At 35.0% G+C, this 24,187-nt stretch overlaps 1 protein-coding gene across 19 annotated transcripts in view; it reads right to left on the bottom strand.

Annotated features, from left to right (window-relative positions):
• Window positions 1-24,187, bottom strand: part of SCAF8 (SR-related CTD associated factor 8) — a 252,681-nt gene that overhangs the window by 145,712 nt on the left and 82,782 nt on the right. For 16 of the 19 annotated variants that reach the window (XM_078370342.1, XM_078370344.1, XM_078370343.1 and 13 more), the window contains 6 exons: window positions 19,089-19,250; window positions 14,964-15,117; window positions 13,057-13,187; window positions 6,083-6,259; window positions 4,614-4,693; window positions 2,756-2,873 (listed from right to left, as the gene is read on the bottom strand). In XM_078370342.1, the coding sequence (XP_078226468.1) occupies window positions 2,756-2,873; window positions 4,614-4,693; window positions 6,083-6,259; window positions 13,057-13,187; window positions 14,964-15,117; window positions 19,089-19,250 (822 nt within the window). The remainder of the gene's footprint in view (window positions 1-2,755; window positions 2,874-4,613; window positions 4,694-6,082; window positions 6,260-13,056; window positions 13,188-14,963; window positions 15,118-19,088; window positions 19,251-24,187) is intronic. The other 3 variants (XM_078370345.1, XM_035297012.3, XM_035297015.3) reach the window with 1 other exon arrangement.

Raw genomic sequence — 24,187 nt, 5'->3', positions numbered from 1 at the left:
GGCAGACACGGTGGCTCATGCCTGTGATCCCAGCACTTTGGAGAGCCAAAGCAGGCAGATCAAGAGGTCAGGAGTTCAAGACCAGCCTGGCCAACATAGTGAAACCTCATGTCTACTAAAAATACAAAACATTAGTTGGGCATGGTGGTGGCTGCCTGTAATTCCAGCTACTTGGGAGGCTGAGCCAGGAGAATTGCTTGAACCCAGGAGGTAGAGGTTGCAGTGAATGGAGATTGCACCACTGCACTCCAGCCTGGGCGACAGTGCAAGACTCCATCTCAAAAAATAATAAATAAATAAATAAGAATAAGATAAAAAAGGAAAAACATAATGGAATTGTTGAGAAGGGTAATTCAATAGCGAAAAATTTAGTTTTAATACATGCCAAAATAAATACTGCATTATGTTTCAAGAAAATATTGCATTATGTTTCAAAAAAAAAGACTAGATACACGATCTTGTAGTTTGCCTTTAGCATTCCTTGAATATGGCTGAATATTCGGGTTTTTAATTTTCAATGGTTTATTTTTATACAGACTAGACCTTAACATGTACTTCACATGTGGTAGTAGTACATGAGTAAGGTGCGTAAGGTGGCACTATCAGTGCTATTCCTTTATCTAAGACACTATGACAACTTATAGGTAGCTATACTAAGCTCAGTAGTAAACAAAAATGCATAATTTTTTCCGTATATTTACCCTATCTTAAGTACACTAAAGTAATGGATTTGGTAGAGTTTTCTATAACAATTTATTATATTTGTTACCCTATTAATAAACTTTCCATTCTAAATCTGTCATAGGTTTTATACTATCTACCTTATGAAAACAGTTCTAGTTTTCTTTACTACTCCCTTTTCTTCATTAGATTCATTTTTGAACAAAGAGGCTTTTCAGAACTTCTATTCTTTTCAAAGGAATCTTTTTATGGTAAGCTGTGAAATTCTGGAACTAATATATGGAGTAATTAACTAAGCCCAGAGTTTTCTTTTTGGTAAATGAGATTCTTAAGACACACTTGCTCTTTCTCAAGTTTATTTTAACTTCAATAACAAGGTGTTAATTACAAGCTGGTCAAGACTACTGGATTCTGCTGAGAGAGACCATTTAAAAAAAAAGGACTACCAGGATTTTAGTGCTTCCGCTAAATCTTCTAAAATGAAACTATGACTAAAGCAATTAAAAATGTGTTATATTTATAGCTCAACAAATGTTATTTGGATAAACTCTTCCATCACGACTACCTCCTGCCTCTCTAACAGTTCTTTCATTTTGTATTATTATACCACTGATGACCTGTTTGAGTTACAACTTCAGTTTTTCTTTCAACAACATCTAAATGTTCTTAATAGTGTTCTATCTTAAACAACATCTAAATGTTCTATCCTCACCTTCTGCATTCTCAGGCAGATATATTTGCCTGACATAAAATACTGCCCCTACTCTGACCACTTATATCAGAATTATTTCCTCAAAAAAAGGCTTGAAATTCCATTCTCCTAATTCTAGGCAGAGTTCCAACCCAGCAAATATCATTAACAACCATTTTATATTACTGTTTACATTAAAAAGCCAAGTTCAGACCCCACCAATGTCTCAACTTTGCTATCTCTTCCATCTATAGCTATTCCCTCCTCCATGCTCCCATAGGCTTTCACTTGTACCTCTATGACAAAAATGAAAAATTCTGCCAGGTGTTCATACAGATGTATGTGCTCCATTAGAGAAGAGGCTACCTGATGCCACAACCTCTTTTCTGTTCATCTTTGTATGTATCATTTGCCTAATAAGGCACTGCTCATACTTCAAAAATTTTGTGATATTTTTATTAAACCCATTAATGCCAAAACTTTTTTAATGTTAGGAAGAAGTATGCTGGGGAGAGAAAGGGGATTTCCTAATACTTTCATTCTGAACAGTTTACATGTGTAACTATGTCTTACGACTTTGTAATGAATTTAATCCTAGCCCTACAATTTGACATTTCATCAATTAAAAGGTGTAATATTTTGTCAAAGATTATCAAATGTGTAAGATAAAGTTAAAGGATTCTTACAACTCAAAAGGATGTTACATTTAGTTAGTTATAGGTGTTTTTAAATTCTTAGCTATGCATAAAATAACAGCACGTCTTGAGTCAGATAATATATAATAACATTAGCTGTATGTAATATGCTGCTGCATTAGATGTTTAATCTCAGCAAACTTCAGCTTCTTCTGGAGTAAAACGGAAGTCAAAATGCCTATCTCATGAGGGTTAAATGTATCCATGCCTACCATATACTGAAAAAAGTTCCTGCCACATAGTAACAGCTATTACATTTTTAAAATTAAAGATAGCAATTACATGGTCATCATTAATTGTCACCAATAATATAATCATCATTAACTTGATAGGTAATAGAGAGAAAAACAGGTTAAATTTTAAGAGGTAATTCTGAACCCCCCCATCCTCTGTTCTCTACTTCCAGTACACTGAAATTAATTCCTACAATGTGGATTCGTAAGTTACCAGAATACATTTTGATTACAGAAAAAACCATAAAGGTCCTGAAAAAAACTGACCTTACTAATAATAGTTGAAAAAATATTATCATAACAAACTTTAGAAAGAAATAAATTAGCTGGTAAAAGCTAAATGGTTGAGAAAATAATAAGACCAGTTTTTTTTTTAAAAAGCCAACCCACAAAAATGTCCATTTATAAAATATAAATAGCAATAACTCTAAAGACCACAAGATGGCGTTATAAACCTTTTGAGGCTGTTGCTGTTCCAAGAGCTGCTGTCTGAGATGTTCCAGATTTTGCTGTTGTAGTTGTTCTGCTATCTGATGAAAAATGGAATTGTTCACAGATTCTGAAACGTGAGAACTAAAAGGAAAAACAGGTGGAAACATATTTTAAAACCCACTAAAGATACTATGAAAATAACTGAGTATTCAAATAAAACCAAAAAAAAGTGCCAATTAAATGAAACTACGTTTGCTTTTTCTACTTTTTCAATATTCTACATGTTTGCTTTTGAAGTTTTAATGCCAAAAGTAGAATACTTCAGAACATCAATACACTAAAATAAAAATAAATTCAATTGTATATCAACAGATGGATAACATGTCAGAGATGCTCTGCTGAAGAGCTGATATTACTCTCATGCTATTAAATACATATAAATTTGTGCTTTTTCATTAGAGCATATTAAGAAAATCTCAATAAAGTATTTATAAAAGTTTAAGTATTTCAACATCCTCACTTTAACTCCTCTATGAGATAGAAAAATGGTCTATCAATCAGTATGTGCAAAATCTACAACTATAATTGATAAAGTTTATAAAACTAATACTCTTCCTTTAGAAAATCATATACATTATCAGGTATGTTAACATAAGTAGACATTGTTTAGATAAGAAGAAATAATAGTTTAACTATATTCTTGGAAATTCACACCTGGAATAAACCTGGGATTCTGGGTGCCACAAGGTAAGACATGAACAAAAAAGAGGGCATCCCAAAAGGGGCAAGCAGGATGGTGACTGGTCTTGAAACAGTTGCAAAAAAGTGTACTTCATCTGGAGCAAATAAACCTAAAGGGAAGAATGATACCTATCTTCAAATATTGAAAAGCTACATCTCTATAGTGGAGTAAATTTGTTTCCTTGCTTCAGAAACTAAAACATGGGTCAGTGTGTATTAATAGAAAATAAAGAAAACAAAATTCAGTTTAACAAAATAACACATAATAGTAACAATTTGTTAACTTCTCATCACAGAAAGCATTAAAATACTGGATAAATAAACTATCATCAGGATTGTTAAAGGAGATTCTCACATTGTTTAGGACACAGATCAACATAATTTCAAATGCTGCCTCCAACTTTGCAATTCATAATCTAAAATACTAGTTTTACATTTTGTCAAGGGGAATCATTTTACCAAAATGGTACATAGTATTTAACACATTCTAAAATTCTGCTTTTGTATATTACCCCAATATATACAACCAGTAACTTCTGTTTGAAACAAGAGACCCACAGACTTTCACCATTCATCCTTCTTCCATTCTCCCAACTTCTACCCCTGCCCCCTCCAACATCTTCCTCCTACTAGTCCATTCATAAACCCTCACAGAACCTAGAGCATTGAAGAATTGTTTAGGGGGAAAAAAAGTCACTGATTTAAATAAAAACATACAACACATTTCTTTAAATAAAATAAATCCCTGTAACTCCAATTCTTAATTGTGTTCCCACAATTTCATAAGCTTTCTAGAAACGGCCTTTAGCACCAGAAGCAAGCTTCATTCCTAGTATTCCAATCACTCTTACAATGAAGTTACATAACTTAAAGCCTAATACAGAAAGTATTACAACTGGATTTACCAATATGTATCAATATTCTTAGAGGGAACTTTATGAGACAGTCTATTTGCAAAGATCTGAGAAAAGACTCAAAATAATACAAGGAGACAAGATAGCATCTCTACCACCCTTGTATAATGTTAAGAGGTTCAACGGCTTGAAATAGTAATCGCAACTTATTAAGTATACTTAGTAGTTCAGATGGCAACAACCCACCCAATAAAAAAAACTATGGCTATAAAGAAAAAATTCTTACAGTTGTGAAGTTGGAATTTCCTTTTTGGGTTCTTCACTATGCTCAGAATCTTCCCCAAAATCAAATCTATCCATCAACTTCTGGGGGAAAAAAAGGAGAAACAGGCACATTAAAAAGTACTTCACACAAATATAAGTTACAAATGCTATTCTACATGTCAATGACATTCTGTTAATTTATCTCTATCATTTAATGTGTCAATAAATGTTTTGTATCACTTTATATTATACTATTATAAAGTGCTTGAGGTTTTTTCCTTTAAAGCATTTTGATATATATTCTCTTATGTAACAAAACAAATTATGATACAGGCAGGATAAAGATTAATACTCAAATTTTACAGAAAACTAAGGATTAAAATAATTAGGTGGCTTTCCCATGGAATTCCCTAGATAAAACATCTAGGACCATAATCAATGGATCTATTCCTAGTATGGTTCTCAACTTAGAATGCTGTTATTCTTCTAAATGCTCAACCTAAAGGCTTTTTATGTGGTCTAGCTATATAGTGTTAGACTAAATTAGACATGGAAGCTGCTGGCCAAAAAGTCTAAGTAATAATCCAATAAATCACTATTTACTTTCCTTTAACATAATAGTACAAATTAAAAAAATATGAACACCACTTCCAAGCATTATGATACTCCCATAATTAATAAGCATACTAAGAATATCACACACTAAATTATACATGAAAGATTTTAAATTTCAGCAACACTACTTTTACAGTTAGGCCTTAACTTACCATAGTTATAGTATAGTGACAAACTGTAGAGAAGTTTTCCTTTAAACTTTTCACATACTGATTAGAGAATTTTAACTTTTGCAGGTCCAAATTACAGAACAAAGAGAGCAGCAAAATAAAATGTGGCATCCATGAAAGAAATCAGACAAGTTCAGAAAATAAGAGCTTGCCTCAATGGGGAATACAAGATTTTACTGACCAGTTATTTTTAGTCAAATGAAAATACTTTAAACGTTTCAAGAAAAAGCAATTTTTTTTTTGGAGACAAGAGCCTTGCTCTGTCACCTAGGCTGGAGTACACTGGCTTGATCTCAGCTCACTGCAACCTCTATCTCTGAGGTTCAAGCGATTCTCCTGCCTCAGCCTCCCCAGTAGCTGGGATTACAGGCACACACCACCTAGCTAATTTTTGTATTTTAGTAGAGACAGGGGTTTCACCATGTTGGCCAGGCTGGTCTCAAATTCCTGGCCTCAAGTGATCTACCTGCCTTGGCCTCCCAAAGTGCCGAGATTATAGGTGTGAGCCACTGTAACTAGCCTAAGAAAAAATTTTTAATTATTGAATTTTCAGAGGCTTGAACTTTCTGTAAACTTCAGAATGTCTTATACAGTATACAGGGGATATTACAAGTCTATAAAAAATTCATTTATAGAATTAAAATCCATGAGATAGTATATAGTATTTAATAATTCATATAGGACAATTTGATATTTTAGTTTCTACCTTGTTAAAGGAGACTCCCTGTTCTAAGGGAGTGAGAGTGTTGGCAGCCGCAGCTGCAGCTGTAAGTTGTGCTGTAAGAGCTTGCAACTGAACAACAAGACCAGCATCCAGGGCCTGCAGAATGGAAGGCTGGGGCTTCTGCTGTTGTATCTGTAAGGTTTGTATTAACTGTTGAAGCTGGAAAGAAAAAAACAATTATTACAAAACAAGCATTGGGTTTTTTTCTGTAAGAGTGGCCACCTAAAACTTTTGGTCAGTAAAATTAATCATTCCACACTCTCTTTGGAGATCAAGAAAAAAATACATACTGTTAATTACAGTAAATTTTTTTGAAGGTTGTGTACCATATATTACACAGTCCTTAATAAGTTTGTCTTACTTCTGGAAAGTCAGCAAACTTTAAACAAAACAAAGTGATCTGTGACAACCAATTTAAAAACTCATTACGAGCTGACACTTTTTTCACTAAACTTTTTAACCCTTCTTCAATTAACTCTTTAAACTCTATAAAAGGACAAGCACTGAAAATAGCAGCAGCTTTTGCTATTACTCAGAATTACCATCTGAGCACAGTTCCTGAAAGCAGGAGAGCGATGAAGAAATCTGTTTCTCAGAGTAGAGTCTGGCAATTAGTTATTAGTAATAAATAGTGTCATCTAGAGTTGAAGGCAACTCTTGCTGCCACTATGTACCCACTCCTGTTAAAAAACAGGCACAACAGTAAGTTCTTTAAGAGATTCCACAGATAAGGAAACCCTATATACATCCCAGAAGTAAATGATAATCAATCCAGTTATAAGCCTGAGTTAAATCCAAAAATACTAGTTTAAAGAGAAAAATGAAGACAGCAAAACTACTGATAACAAAGACAACTGTACTCTTGAAGTTCAACTTCTAGAAGGAGAGGGCATAAAAACTATGTAAGATGAAAGTAAAGTAAAAGCAGCAACATTAGGAAACAAACTTGTCACTTAACCATCAACTAAACATTTTCTATTAAAACTACTAAAATGATACCAAAGAATATACAAAAATATGTGATAGTTAAAAGTTATTGCACTTAGGAAGGCCCAGAACAAAAAAGACCAAGATGACATTCTAAATCGCTATGAGGAAGGAAGGGCGGACAGAATGAAGAGAGAATGGGAAGACAGGACTGGAGGTGGGGGTGTGGGGAGGAAGGAAACGCCATTATTTTCCCTTTACACTTTTTAACTGCTCATTTTCACATCTCCACTTTCCCAATGGCACTGTTATTCATTTGGTCACCCAAGTAAAAAACAAAACAAAACAAAACAAAAAAACTGCAGCATCCAATTTTTTTTCCTCTACTCTGACTTCATATTCCATCAATTACTGTTTTACTGTTTGTACTATTTCTTTCAAAAAATTTCTCCTCCTGCCAAAAAATATTTAATAGGCATCTTTTAAAATAAGAACACTTGCTTTATGAATTGTTTTTAAAATACTGTCATAAAATAAAATTAGTAACTCTACAATTTCATCTAGTATCCAGTTAATATTCAGTCTCCAAACTGTCTCAAAAATGTAGAAAATATATTCAACCTAAGAGTACACATTGGTTTTTAAAAATATTTTTAAGTCTAGAATGGCTCCACGTTTTTGAGATTGCATTTTCAGAAAGTATACAACCTTACAATTTTTCATAATTATCTCCTTTTCAAAACCACTATTACCAAAAGAAAGTTATTCTGCCTCTAGACTTCTCCTCTCTCTAATTCATGTGAAGTACTGTTAAGATCATGTGACTTCAACATAAAAAGTATCTAGTGATTCCCCCATTGCTTAGCAAATGAATGGTTTATCTCTCAGTCCATTATTTATAGTTTTCACAACCTAGGTCACACTTAAGTCTGCCATTTAACTTTGTCATTAATAGCTGACACAGACTCTTAGACAACTCAACCCTACAATATTTTTTGTATATCTAACATTGTAATGCTTCTGTACATCATTCATTCATTCCACAAAAAACATATCAAACACCATCTACAACCTAGACACTGGAGAAGCAGCAGTGAAATGCAAAACATTCTTGCCCTAGTTTAGCATACATTCCAGTAAGAAAGGACAGAGAAAAAACAAGTAATTATATAACATAAGAGAAGGCAGTATGTGCTAAGGAAGGAAGTAAGCAGAGGTGAGCGAGAACAGAGTGTAAAGAATGACAGGTAGAGTTTACAGTTTTAAATAGCAGTCACGATCGGGCACAGTGGCTCACACCTGTAATCCCAGCATTTTGGGAGGCCGAGGTAGGAGGATCACTTCAGGTCAGGAGTTCAAGACCAGCCTGGCCAACATGGTGAAACTCCACATCTCTACTAAAAATACAAAATTTAGCCAGGCATGGTGGCGCGCACCTGTAATACTGGCTACTCAGGAGGCTGAGGCAAGAGAACTGCTTGAATCAGGGAGACCAAGGTTGCAGTGACCTGAGATTGTGCCATTGCATACCAGCGTGGGCAACAGGGCAAGACTCTGTCTCAAAAAAAAAAATAAATAAATAGCAGTCACCGAAGGCCTTATTAAAGTGACATTTAAACAAAGACTTACAGAAGATGAAGCCATATGAATGTATAAGGAAAGTGGGTTTTCAGTATAAAAAACATCAAATGCAGAGATGTTGGAGCAGGATTATAGGTAATTTATGTAAGAAACAACAAAAATGCCACTATGGCTGCAATGGAACCAGTCACAGGGCGAAGGAGGTGAGAAACGAAGCAAAGTAAAACATAAAAGCAGGGGTGGGTGATAGGCAACATAAGCAAGTCTTATCATTAAAGAATTCTATGAATTCGTGACAACCAGCGTTGGGAAGGGAACAGATCAAACTGAGAACATACAAGGACCAATGAAGTGATTGTTGACATATGGGCTTTTAGCGCAGGTGCGATGGCTCATGTCTGTAATCCCACTGACTTGGGAGGTGCAGGTGAGAGGGCTGCTTGAGGCCACGAGTCCGAGATCAGCCTGGACAATATAGTGACATCCTGTCTATATATAAAAATAAAAAATTAACAAGGCATGGTGGCTACAGGTTTAGTCCCAGCTACTTGGAAGACTGAGGTGGGACTGCTACAGCCCAGGAGTTCAAGGATGCAGTGAAATACGATTACACCACTGCACTCCAGTCTTAGTGACAAAGCAAAACCCTGTCTCAAAATAAAATCAAACAAAGAAAACAACTTGGGCTTTTACTCTGAGCGAGACAGGGAGTCAATGGAGGATTCTGAGCAGAGTTATCGCATGAACTCTTAGGTATTAAAAGGGTCTCACTGCAGTATTGAGAACAGACTGTTGTGAAGCAAGGGTGAAAGCCCCATTAAGAGGATTCTGCAATAAACCAGGTGGGAAATGATGGTGGCTTGATTCTAGGATCTAGTGATAGAGGTGGTGAGTTAGTGACTCAGAATATATTCTGAAGGCAGAAGATTTCTTAACAGATTGGATCTGAAGAACGAAAGGAATCAAGAATGATTCTTAAGCTTCTGAGTATGAACAAATGAAAAAATTGCATTTCCACTAATGGAGATGAAGATGAAGGTGTAGCAGATTTTATCTGAAAGACCGAGAATTCGTTGTTTACTCTCAATTGTCTCTGTCTATGTAGCTCATCCTTAGCATCCATTTCTTACCCATCCTTTAAAAAACAAATTTAACTGTCATCTGTACAACAGAACTTTTCTGAACCAATTATTCAAGCTAACTATTATCACTAGTTCTGAATTTCCAAAGCCCTTCTTTTCTAAACTTCTCCCATGATTATAAATTTTAAATGTAATTACATGTATGTATTCCAATTAACTTTGACTATTAAACTTTAGGCTTCCAGAGGCCAGAGAATGTTTCTTATCTTGTATACTGCGGAACAAAGTACAGTGCCTCAAACACTGCAGGCCAAAGTAAATGTCTGCGGAAGGTTCAATGAATGAAAAACAACCAATGAAGTGATACAATATCACTGAACTTCAGAGACCAAACAAGCTGTACAAAATTTTAATTTGGTTTGAATAGTGAAGGAAGGGTGAAAGGTAAGAAAATTGGAGAAGTAGATGATAAAGTAAAAGGGGGAGCAACACAAGCAAAGAGAATACTTACATTAATTTAGAGTAATCTATAAAACTCTGTAATCTAAGTAATGAAAAATGTTAGAAAAAAATAACGGGTTACATTGAGAATAATTCTCAATACCACAAAGTTGGATTTTATTCTATGTATATCCTGCAATTATTGCATGTTCCTGAGCATATGTTTAAGATATATGAGATAATTTATAAAGATCAGTCTTGCAGAGAATTAAAATGATGGATCAAAAAGGGAAGAGAAGCAGCAAAGGGATCAAATGCTATTTAAAAGATTATCAACAGTCCAAAAATGAAGAACTAGGGTAACAGAAATAAAAAGCATAAACTCCAATACACCTAAAGCTAAAAAGAGCAAAAACACAACACAAAGTCAGATGTGCACGCCAAAGTTAGTTTTTAAAAAAATTATGTACAGCTATGAAAAGCAAAATAGACTGTTTATAATAATAAATATTTACTACTAAAGTTTACTCAGGAAAGGTAGGATAAGTGAATACAAATAACCAAAAAAAGAATTGAAAAATGCTATCAAAAATTAATCTCCCTGAACACATCAAACCCTAGAGGAGTTTTTGGTTTTCTTTTTTTTAATGAGATGTAATCATATTCTGTCACCCAGGCTGGAGTGCAGTGGCGTGATCTTGGCTCACTGCAATCTCCACCTCTCAGGTTCAAGCGACTCTCCTGCCTCAGTCTCCTAAGTAGCTGGGATTACAGGCATGTGCCACTATGCCCAGCTAATTTTTGTGTTTTTAGTAGAGACGGGTTTCGCCACGTGGCCCAGCATGTCTCAAACTTCTGGCCTCTAGTGATCCACCCATGAGGGCTTCCAAAAGCGTTCGGCTTACAGGCCTAAGCCAACGCACGAGGCCCCTAGAAGTTTTTCCATTAAGTTCATCCAAACCTTCCAGAGGCAGAAAACACTCAGGTTGTACTGCACAGAATACAGAAAAACATTACCATTTCTAAATTGATCACACAAAGCAAGCAATAATCCTGATTTAAAAACAGAATAGTAATAAAAACTAGGGACCCATCTCAGTAGAGTTGCAAAATTGTTGCAAATAGAAAGTAGTTGTGAAATAGCTTATACTTCTCAAAGCAAAACAAAAATTACAGGATATTTAAATGTACTCCCTCAAAGGAGAGTGTGAATTTGTGAGTAAGAGTGAAAGAGAAAGAAAAAGAGAGAGAGAGAGAGAGGGAGGAAGGGGGGGAGAGAGAGAGAGAGAGAGAGAGAGTGTGTGTGTGTGTGTGTGTGTGTGTGTGTGTGTATGTACAGGACTTGAATGCTGAATCATTATAAGAAAGTTGAATAACTGAAAAACTATGCTATTATCTCCACTAATAAAATTTTAAATCAAAACCCCACAAAACACTATCATCTAGAAAAAGCAGAATATGCTCCTAAAAAAGAACAAATATATCAAAACAAAACCATCATCATAGAAGAACAAAAACAATGTATTTCTATTTGACTCTGAAAAAAGTAACAATGAGTATACTATCATTATTAACTATTATAATCTCTTCTGGAACTTAGTTCAATAAAGTAAGAAAACTATATATACTGGCCAGGCGAGCTGACTCACACCTGTAATCTCAGCACTTTGGGAGGGCAAGGCAGGCAGATCATGAGGTCAAGAGACTATCCTAAACAACATGGTAAAACCCTATCAGTACTAAAAATACAAAAATTAGCTGAGCGTGGTGGTACACGCCTATAGTCCCAGTTACTCGAGAGGATGAGCCAGGAAAATCGCTGGAACCCAGGAGGCGGAGGTTGCAGTGAGCCAAGACGGGGCCACTGCACTCCAGCCTGGTGACAGAGGGGGACTCCGACTCAAAAAAAAAAAAAAAAAAGACAGAAGGAACGAACAAAAGAGAAAGAAAGAGAGAGAGAAAGCAAGCGAGCAATATGTAAGTACTTAAACTGAGGACACAGAATTATCATTAGTTACAAATAATATAACTCGGAAATGAAAGAAAATCAACTGAAAACTAAGAGAAACTGGTACTGACTATAAAAATCAATCTATCCAAATATATTCATAGAAATAAATCTAAGAAATCTGAAGAATCTACATTTAAAGAGCTACAAAGCTTAATTAAGAGCCATAAAAGATTTGAACAATAAAAGTATGTATAGCTACAATGGAGTAACTTGACATTATAAGATAGCAACCTTTCCCATTTTTTGAGTCAATTCATACATGATGTGTGATTCCCCTCTAGTCCTGAAGTTGTAACCACAGGAGCCACCTTCTATTCCTACAATACGCCACACTGCCTCTCACCTGAGGACCTCTATACCTGTAATTCTATTTCCTATCCTCTGCCCTGCCACAGCTAGTCCATTTCAAGTCTCGATTCAAATGCCACTTCCTCAAATATGCCTCCTGTTGGCTACCTCTCTACTCCTGACCCCTTCTCCCAAATATCTAGTCACTCTATAGATTTATCCTTTCTTAATGTCACTTATCACTACCTGCGATAAAAATCTTTTTTTTTTTTTTTAAACAATCTGTTGTCGTTAAGATAAGAGAAGGTCTTCTCTAAGATAGGACTTTTGTCTGTTACTGGGGTGTGATAGCATCTAATAATATTTGGCAGAACTATGTGCTAGTTCCAGATTTTGGTACAGAATAAATGTTTTATAAAATAATTTTTAATGACATGAACATTCATTATACATTATTAAATATGACTTAAGCAACAAAGTATGTAACAAAACAAGCAACAAACTAATGGTCCCATTTTTATAAAACTAAAAAAAGTACATATTCTCTAGGTGGTATATTACAAAATAACACATTAGGAAAATACTAAATTCTAAATAATTTTTGACATAACAGAAAAACTGCTCACCTGCTGGCCTTGAGGACTTTGCAAGATCTGAGCCACAGCTGCAAGTGTATCTGTATTTGTTATCTGAGATACCCACGGATCAGGTAAGCCTTGGACCACATTGGCCGGGGTAACAGGTGTCACTGGAGTTCCTTTTAAAAAGAACATCATATCCCCCAAATAAATATGTAAGTAAATAGGACTTGAAAAGGCAGAATAATTCGTTTTATTATTTATATAAAATACATGCACACATATTAAGTGTTTTTATTTTATTGTGTCCACTTTGAAAACTCACTTAAAATCTTTTACAGAATTAGGTAAGTTACACACACACACACACACACACACAGAGAAATCTGTCCAAATTTGTCCTCCTCAATTAACTAAGTTACTACAGTGTCCCCATTTTTTTATGCATGGGAGATGTGTTCCAAGAACTCCAGTGGATGCTTGAAGCCATAGCACCAAATCCTATATATACTATGTTTCTTTTCTGTATGTACATATATACCTAAGATAAAGGTTAACTTATAAATCAGGTACAGTAAGAGATTAACAACAATAATAATAAACTATACTGTGACGAAAGTTATATGAATATGGTCTGTCTCTCTCTCACTCTTTCCTCTGTCCATCAAAATATCTTACTGTACTATACTCACCTACTTTCAGACTACGGTGGACTGCAAGTAATTGGAACCATGAAAAGCAAAACTGTAGATGTGGGAAGACTGACTATTGCACTTTTACAAAGCCTAAAATACTTAATACCCATTAAAAATAATTACTTTAGAGACAAAAATTCAGTAACATGAGGAAATAACCAAAATACAATCCAATAAAAAATTTTTATAATACAGCATATGCAATATAAAACCACGTTTGGCCAGGTGTAGCGTGGTTCATGTCTGTAATCCCAACACTTTTAGAGGCCAAGGTAGAAGGACTGCTTGAACCCTGGAGTTCAAGACCAGCCTGGGCAACATGGCAGGGCTCCATCTCCACCAAAATAAAGGAAAAAAAATGAGCCAGGCATAGTAGTGCACGCCTGTAGTCTTACCTACTTAGGAGGATGAGATGGAAGGATCACCAGACCCAGGAGGTCAAGGCTGCAGTGAGCTATGATCATACCACTGCACCCCAGCCTGGGTGACAGAGCAAGGTCTCAATAAACATCAGTTCTCTCTCTCTCTCTCTCTCCCCCTCTCTCACACACACACACAACAAAATTCTAACCAATTTAATTCTTGTAACTATGATTTAAAAAAGAAAAAAAAATTTTTTTTTTTTTTTTTTTTTTGAGACAGAGTTTCACTCTTGTTGCCTAGGCTGGAGTGCAATGGTATAATCTTGGCTCGCTGCAATCTCTGCCTCCTAGGTTCAAGTGATTCTCCTGCCTCAGCCTCCCCAGTAGCTGGAATTACAGGTGCCTGCTAACACACCCAGCTAATTTTTGTATTTTTAGTAGAGACAAGGTTTCACCATATTGGCTCAGCTGGTCTTGAACTCCTGACCCCAGGTGATCTGCCGGCCTTGGCCTCCCAAAGTTCTAGGATTACAGGTGTGAATCATTACACAAGGCTGGAACTATGATAAAAATTTTTATAAATACCAAGTTGATATAAATGCAAGTATAAGAGGTTACAGACAACCTAAATCAGGAAAAACCTAACTGACACACCAAATTTCTAAAGTTCATTATATTTATGTTTCTGCAGATTAAAAAGAAAATCAGTTTTCTACATGTTAGAAATAATCATATACAAATATATCTAATTATATTTTTCTCTACAAATTATATATTCTTTCAATTATCTAATTCTAGACTAATATTCCTGCACTACCAAATTATTTTTTGTATGAAAAGTCATCCAAAAAGTATGAGTACAATATTTACACAACAAATCTATATTAAAGCAGCATACCTGGAGTATTGCTCATAGCAGTGGTAGTGCTGGCTAAAACAGGCGTGACAACAGGAGGTGGGATCCCAGCTGCCATATCCAAAAGAGGCTGAATAATCTCACTCTTAAATACATTATTCTTCTGCCATAAGTTTAGTACTCTCACTATTTTACTCTAAAGAAAAAAAAAAAAAGAAACATGACATTTTGCTTTTTGCTCTCAAAACCTTAGCACATTAGCATACTGGTAAGGTGATTTGAATTTTTAAGAAGAGTATTTTTTTTTTTTTTTTAATTAAAAACAACCCTTAGCACAGTCATTTCACAGTGGCTATCTGGGCCCAGGATGGAAAGAAGGGATTAAAATACTTCAATGTACTTTGTAGACCTAAAATTCTATGCTTCCATCGTATCTTGCATTTGCTAACCTTAATGTGCTTGAAAACACGTGTTAATTCTAACAGATATACAAAGTAAATGAAAGCTCCGTTTAGCTGAAGGCAGAGATGATATCTAGGCTTCATTTCTTATGTTACTTCTGATGATATGGATGGTAAGGTTGGCTGGAGATCTGTCTTAAGGATTTTGAGGGAGAGCCAGGATTTATCTCAGTACTAATGTTATATTTACAATTGACTTTAACTTTGTCTCATACAATGTCTATCTTTTGCAAACAGGTAACTTGCAGGACAAAGTCCTTAACTAATGTGATTTTTTTTAAAGTTTCATTTTACAAAGTACTTAAGGAAAGGGCATTTCCTGATGTAAGAATTCAATCAAATTACTTCCTTTTTTGAGCAACCTGCTGTTCATGCTAATTCGGTAATGACACTTTGAACCAGAGATGGACAAACTTCTGTACAGACAGAATCTGAAGCATAACCATTTCTTCTCTCTTCATTCCCTCTTTATTCTTTTCTATTCCCTTTCCCATTGTAGAATGTCAGTGTCATACTGGCATTACTTAATCTGGCCCTCAGAATGATGAATCATGCTCTGTACAAATAATGTTCTATATTATTTCATTTCCTACAGTAATTTTATGGTAAGCATTCTGAAATTAAAAAAAAAATTAAAAACCTCCTTGCTACTGACAAGCAGACTTGACATCTGTGAACCATCTCATTTTCTCTTCTTGATATGCCCCTGAACTGCAGCACCACATCCAATTTTATATTCCTCATAAAGAGTCTCAACATTGCCCATCCCAACCCACACTGCAATCATTTTACCACCAAATAAATTACATTTGTGTTATAGTCTCAACCCCTTTCTGGATTACTAAAATATTCAGAGTACTTTGTATTTTTTGTAAGGTTCTAGTCAGTCAAATAATCTTTATGCAGCTGTTATAAAATTCATGAAATATTTACTATCTATATAATGTTGCTGCTGATCATGGTCTCAGCCTAATTATATCAGTATATTGAAAAAACAACAACAACAACTTTAGTGTCCTTATTATAAAATAAGACAGTATACCAGAAGGATTCTCCGGTCCCTTTTCTCAATCTCCAACTGTAACAAATTGATCAAACTGTTTAAGTTGGCTACTATTTTAAACGTCTAGCCACTTTCAAAGTTTGAGTAAATCTTGGGAGGGAGACATACGCCTTATGTATTAGTTACAGCTCTTCTTATAGCGATACTATAAAGTACTTCTAGTTAACTACTTATACCCCAATCTCAGTCATTTCATATTAAAATCTATTTTGTTGGGAAATTCTATTCTTCTGCTAAATTCTGTGTATTATAAACTTGAAAAGACTAGTTATTATTGACTTCTATTTCTTGGGTAATTCTGAAATCTAATAGCATAATTAGCAGTATTTAGAGAAAACGTAATAACTAGAAAAACCTCCTACTTATACATATGTCTCTCTTGGTTATATAAAAGTTTTACAGATCCTGAAAGCTTCAAACTTACAGGAAGAAAAATATGCCCAACGAAGAACAATGTCTCAACATGTCCTACAATATTTTGTAAGAAACATCAGCAAGTCCAGCTAAAATACCTTGCTTCTTGAAATAAAAACATTTCACCCAGAGCACGCACTTATGTCAGAGCAACAATATCCTGAACTCATATTATCACTAGTAAAAGCAGACTGATTGTGTAATAACTATTTTCTTGACACTATCACCAATCTGATTCACAACTGTTTAGCACATAAATGTTCTGCAAACAAGCACTAAGTACTAGTTACTACTATTGTGATGCCACTTATTCCACCAGGAAAAAAAAAATGGCAGAGGCTAAAATCAGGTATAAAGAAGAGCATTTTGTTAAATGTATACATTTTACAAAGTAAAATAGCAATTTTCAGATTAAAGATCTGGTTCACCTTTAAATCCCTCACAATATTACAGTGACATATTTTTAAACTATGTCCAAACTACATTAATGTGCAAATTTGTATATTTCAAATGAAGCTCAAGAAAAAAGCAGTCTCTACAGAGACTGCTTCATGCCTTCTGATTTGACTATTTCTCTGCTCTAAAACATGGGCACTTGGAAAATGCCTTATATTATTCTGCTTTATATAAAAATCTTTCCGTTTCCAAGCTACCCATCATATACTTTAAAATTGGCCAGCACCTACCAGCCATCATTCTATGTATCTACATACAAACCAATGTCCCTCATTTATTATGACTGAGATTACAATGTTAATGTACTCTCTCCTCCTACGGTTAAAACCCCTATTCCATAAGACCCAGTATAAGTGAGATATTATGTTATGCAATCTACATATTCAAGAACGATCTCTTCATTAGAACTGACAGAAATCCAAGTCCAAACTAGTAAAATTTCTAAATCAAAGTAAAGTGACTTTTAAAAAATGTATGTAAAAAATTTCAAATTAGTATATTACTTCAAGTGGGAGTCTAAGGTACCTATTTTAAAAATCAATTATGATAAGTCACTTAAAATTAGAAGCATTCTTTTGCCTGCACAGAATTATCAAAGTACTAAAGTGATTAAAAACAAAAATAAAACACTTTGTCTCAAGGAGTATATCCAAGAATACTTCACAAAGAACACAGCATACTCAATTTATCTCCATAGCTGTCAATTATAACAATATTTTTTTCTATTTCAGGATGATATAATAGTTATGAAAAATAACTACTTAATCTTGTTATATTCAAAAGAAAGTTGAACAATTTGTGGTGAGCTTAAAAGTTTTATGGTTCTTCCATAAAACAAACATGAATCTTTATCTATTCTTATCTTTTCCTAAGTAATCAACACTGCAATGAACCCAGTCAGAAAAAGCACATCTAAATTTCCAAATCAACATCCAAAATAAATAAGCTAACAATCTCAGAGCAAATAAGAGGATAAGCAACTCCTTTTCATTCTCCCTCATGATCCAAAGCTTTCTTTTTACTTGCTAATAATATTCATTTAGATCTTAACAGATACCAGACTTAGCAGTATGATTAATAAAATTCTACCATAACAGAAGAATTTCAATATGCAGTTAAGTATCAACTCATTTCAAATAATTACAATTCTGAATTGACTGTGTATGAGAATAAAAGTTTAGTGTAATTCCAAAAGCTTATTGTAGCCATTTTTTTTAAACACCAACTGCTTCAACAAATTAAAAAGTAGCAATCTACTACAGCTTTCCATATTCTCTGTTTAAGAAATTCAAGGAATAAAAAGGAACATCGATACTATAATTAAATATTCAAATTTGAAATAACTAAGAGCAAATGAGAACATAAAGCCATATACAGTCCTGTGCCACTTAATGACAAGGATATGTTCTGAGAAATGGCATCATTAGGAGATTTCATCATTGTATGACGTGTACTTACACAAACCTAGATGGTATAGCCTACCACATACCTAGGTTATATGGCATATTCTATTGCTCCTAGGCTACAAAGACATTCAGCATGTTACTGTATTGCATACTGTAGGCAATTTTAACACAATGGCATTTGTGTACATAAATAAGAAATGGTAGTATAAAATTATGTATTATAATCTTAGGAGACCACCACTGTATATGCAGTGTCATTGAAACATCATTATGTGGCACATGACATTCTACAATAATCTATGAAGACTAAGATCAAGAGGGTAATGTATCTCCTTTTAAAAAAAAAAAACAAAAAACAGTGGCATACCTTGTCATCCCCAGGGCAACGATATAAATTCTGGAAAGTGCTAATGATGTTATTACTAAATCTGGGTGCAAACACATCCTTTTCTTGACCAAACTGATGTCGGGATTGTCGCACAATGGAGTCAATAACATAAAGTCCAGGTACTTTGTATTCTGGTTTACACTGATGAAAAAAAGAAGAATGAAAAGGGAAGGAAATAGAAAGATAAAATTCTTGATAAACAAAAATCATCATAAATCCTGTGTAATTAATACAAAGACACTGCCAATGCTGAGTTAATGAATACTCATACATTGACTACTCTAACCCATCAGTTTCTGGAATGGCATTTTAAAGAATCTACTTTGGCTACTCTACACATTCAGGTGAACTGCCAGTCACTTAAGTTCTAAAACAGTACTACGTAACTGGCTTCAATGACATAAAACAAAATGATAAATAAGGTACCATTACAAGTTTTAAAATTTGTTTAATCAATGTGAAAAGCTACAAGGAAGAAAAAAGCAATTCAGGGAAGAAGAGCTCTAGAAAACACACAGCCAACATGCCTCAGACATCATCTGGAACACACAACAAAAGATTCCTATACAAATGAAAGAACAATGCCAAACGGCGAATTATAACATTCTAAATACAGAGGACAAAGTTTCCATTTTTTTCTCAACTATAACATTCTGGGGATCTATCCTTATGTCATCCAGCCTGGAGTGCCGTAGTGCCATCATAGCTCACTGCAATGCCGACCCCCCATGCTCAAATGATCTTCCATCTCAGCTTTCCAGATAGCTGGGACCACAGGCACACAGTACCAAGCCCAGCTAATTCCTGAATGGTTTTTTGGAAGAGACTGGGTTTCGCCACGTTGTCCAGGCTGGTCTCAAACTCCTGGGCTCAAGCAATCCTTCTGCCTCAATCTCCCAAAGTGCTGGGATTACAGGTACGAGCCACTATGCCCAGTCTCCCCTACTTTCTGAACACAGGCTTTTGTAGCCAATGTAGTTAGGCAAGCCCAATGAAGAATCCTTTTACTTGCAAGCTTACTGCATGGTATCTTTAGATACGTATACATTAACATGTTGTGGGACAAAATTTCCTTCACTGGTAATAAGCATTTTTGCTACATAAAGTGGCAAAAAAAATATTCCTTAGTATGATTTAATACTTGGAACACTTCACCAAGTCATCAACTAGAAACTTGAGAGAAGAATCAAGACAAATCTGAAATACTTTAAAATTTTCCTCTTCAAGTACTATTAGACTCAAAATGAGAATTCCTAAGACTCTCCAATTGAAACTGTCTTTGCAAAAATGGTAACTGAGAAAGTTTCGAGAGTGAAAGTGATTAGACCTAACAAACTCCATCTTGCTTCTGACCTTTAAGCTGTCCTTGTCATTCCTGGGCACAGGCCAAACTACCTTGGGAAGGAATTTCGTTTATGGTTTGACACTGAAACAAAATTAATATTCAATAACAGCCATTTCCCAAAAAGACACTCTTCTTGCCTGGGGACCAGTCTGCCTTTGTAAGAAACAAATTAGCTACAAGATTAGAAATTACAGTTTAGGGTCATGTAGCTCTGAACCTCCCCAAATTGCTCCTGAGTATAACATCACTATCATAAAACCTAAGATTAGTGCTTGAGACATTCTACAGACCTTTCACTGGCTGGATCAGCTGACACCACCCAGACTGGTAATCTGGCTCAACCAGTTCTGCCATCCCACCCAGGAACAGAAGACGGCAAGAAAACCTCACTTCGACCTCCCTATGATTCCATCTCCAACCTGACCAACAGCCCTCCCCACTTTGAGCCCCTACCCACCAAATTATCTTCAAAAACTCAGATTCCTCCATCCCCAAATGCTCTCGGAGACTAATTTAAGTAACAATCAAACTCCCGTTTCTTGCTCTGCGTGAATTACTCTTTCTCCATTGCAATTCTCCTGTCTTGATAAATTGGCTCTGTCTAGACAGTGGGCAAGGTGAACCCACTGGGGAGTTACACAATGGCACAATGTATTTTTACTCTAAACAATTTTTAAAAGCATATCATATTAAGCTTTTATAGATATACCATTTTCAAACTATATTCTAGTAATTTCCAATTTCTTATTTAACAGGGAATTCACCTTTTTAGGGGAAGAAAGGTAAGAATGAATAAGGAGGATGCATCTGTAAGTATATTTGCATGATTTTTCATTTTGTCATCCAAGTTGTCACCTGTAGGTTATCAGTTATGGTTACTTGTCAAAGAATCTTCCAGGTAAGTTGGACCACATACTTTGAAATATACAAATACACCTTATATAATTATCCTATTATTAGATTTGTGTTGCCACCTGAAGCGACTAAAAAATAATATTAATTTAAAGACAACAAAGCTAGAGTGGTAGAAACCGAAGCATGTGGCTACCTGCAAAGCACTGACTATTACTAACGGTGGCATGTACGAAAGATGGCTCAATAGATTAGAAAAATTTTAACAATACCAAGTGCTTACAAAAATGCAGAGCAACACAAACCCATGCATTGGGAGGAGGAGTGTAAATCAGCACCATCATTATGAAACTAATTTAGTATCATCTAGCCACCGTGAAGAAATGCATATCCTATAACCAGCAATTCCACTCCTACAGAAATGCAAACTGTATAAGGATACCATTATCTTACATATGTCAGTATTACACTAGTCACAGCAATACTGTTCAGAATTGCAAGAACTAGAAAACACACAATGTCAACAGGAGAGTGGACAATCTGCTGTCTATTCACATAATGAAAATTATACAGCAACAAACAGATAGTGATAAATACTGCTACACACCACAGGGATGAATCCTAAACACATAATGTTGAGCAGAAGAACTGTATAAAAAGAATATATACCATAGGATTACAATAAGTAAAAATTTAAAATACATTAAACCATTTTAGGAATTCATTTCATATAAAGTAAAACTATAATGCAAAGATGTGACATAAAGGTCAAACTGTGGTTACTTGGGTAGGTGGTGTGCAAGATATAATCAGAAGAGGCACTTGGAGTTTGTGGACTTCAAATTTCTACTTCTTGAAATGGAGTGGGAGTTACATAGGTCTTCTCTTTATAAAAATTTGGCTGTATACACTGTTTTCTGTACTTTCCGCAGATGTACATAGATATTTCACAATAAAAAGAAATACAGTTGTTAATATCCTTGGGGAATTGGTTCCAAAACCCCTGCAGATACCAAAATCCAAGGATGCTCAAGTCCCTTATATAAAATGAATAGTATTCGCATATAACCTACGGACATCATCCCATATACTTTAAATCAACTCTAGATTACTTTGAATACCTAATACAATGCCTACACATCACTTCATTAACATGGCATTCAGTGTGCAGAAAATTCAAGTTTTGCTTTCGGGAATTTTGTGGAATATTTTTTCCCCAAATTTTGATCCCAACAGACTGAATCCATGGATTGGAACCCACAGATACAGAGGAGTGACTGTAAGTATATAAATATCCCTGGTTTCTTCAATAAAGCAAGAGGCAAAATTTTCTCTAATCATTATTAAGAATCACTGATAAGTTTAAGATATATTTGAAATGTAAATTTAAGAAGTGTGGAACTTAACTTGATCTAAAATATCCTAGGGAAGAGGGACTTTAATAAAAATACATATGGAAAGTGAGATTCTGAAAATATATTCCTTTCAAACTGTTTGTACCCATGTACCAAATTATCTTTAAAAACTCAGATTTTTGAATCCTACTTCCAAGGATAAAGGCATACTTGCAATAGAAGTCCAGTTACAGAATAATACACCCTACATTAAAAAAAATTACAGATATATATAAAATCTCTCTCTCTTTCTCAAGACACCAGAGGGAAATATAACAGCCATCCTTTTTTTTTTTTTTTTTTTAAATAACACAGTATCTCTCTGTCACCCAAGCTGGAGGGCAGTGAGTGGCACAATCTCAGCTCACTGCAACCTCCATTTCGTGGGTTCAAGCAATTCTTCTGTCTCAGCTTTCTGATTAGGGGGGATTACAGGCATGTGCTACCACGCCTGGCTCATTTTTTTATTAGCAGAGACAGGATTTCACCTTATCGGCCAGGCTGGTCTCAAAGTCCTGACCTCTCTGGTGATCTGCCCACCTTGGCCTCCCAAAGTGCTGGGATTACAGGCATTAGCCACGCCTAGCTGACAACCATCTTTCAATGTGGACTCAATCCATCCTCTGGAAAAATATCAAAGAGCATAAACGTTTGGCTTCACTGAAAAATATCAACCACCTATAATGTGCATAAAGCTACCAGATCAAGTTTCTAGAACACAAAAAACTTCCATGATGATAATCTCTGGAGGGTTTAGCACCATCTTTTCATTTATTATTTACAAAGTAAATGTAACTTGAAAATCACCACGAATAAGCCAAATTTCCTGCTCTTACTAAGTATGCAGCAGGAAATTTGAAGAAGGTAATCATAGCCAAAAATTTACAGATTAAGGCAACAGTAATTCATTTACAGACCATTTTCAGAGCCAGAAAGATAACATTTATTCTAGGCCTTACAGTATCTAAGAGCAGCCATAGTACCATAGAATGTATTTCACTGTAACAAAGCATCCAGAATCAAAATAAATAGTTCTGAATGATAATATTCAATCTTATTCTGAATCTAGTGGACAGATTTGTTTGTAGTACTCATGCAAAAAAGCAGAGGATTTCATACAGACAAAAAGAGTTGGCTAAACTCTATGTATTTTTGGAACAGAGCTGAAGATTTCATTTTTGCATTTCAAATTAGCAAATGAAAACAGAATGATTAGCTATGGATGGTAGAAAAGTCACCAAATCATGAGGTCTCTGGCTCTAAATAAAATTTATTGCCCTTAGGATTCAGGATAACTTAGTTATTTATAATGCAAATACAGGCATCTGTGATGGTTAATACTGAGTGTCAACTTGACTGGATTACAAAGTATTGATCCTGAGTGTGTCTGTGAGGGAGTGGCCAAAGGAGAATAAAATTTGAGTCAGTTAACTGGGAAAGGCAGATCCACCCTTAATCTGGGTTGGCACCATCTAATCAGCTGCCAG

Source organism: Callithrix jacchus, chromosome 4 (genome assembly GCF_049354715.1).
Source record: "Callithrix jacchus isolate 240 chromosome 4, calJac240_pri, whole genome shotgun sequence".
NCBI lineage: Eukaryota > Metazoa > Chordata > Mammalia > Primates > Cebidae > Callithrix > Callithrix jacchus.
Note: the sequence above shows the minus strand (reverse complement) of the source record. Positions and strands in the feature narration are given on the sequence as shown.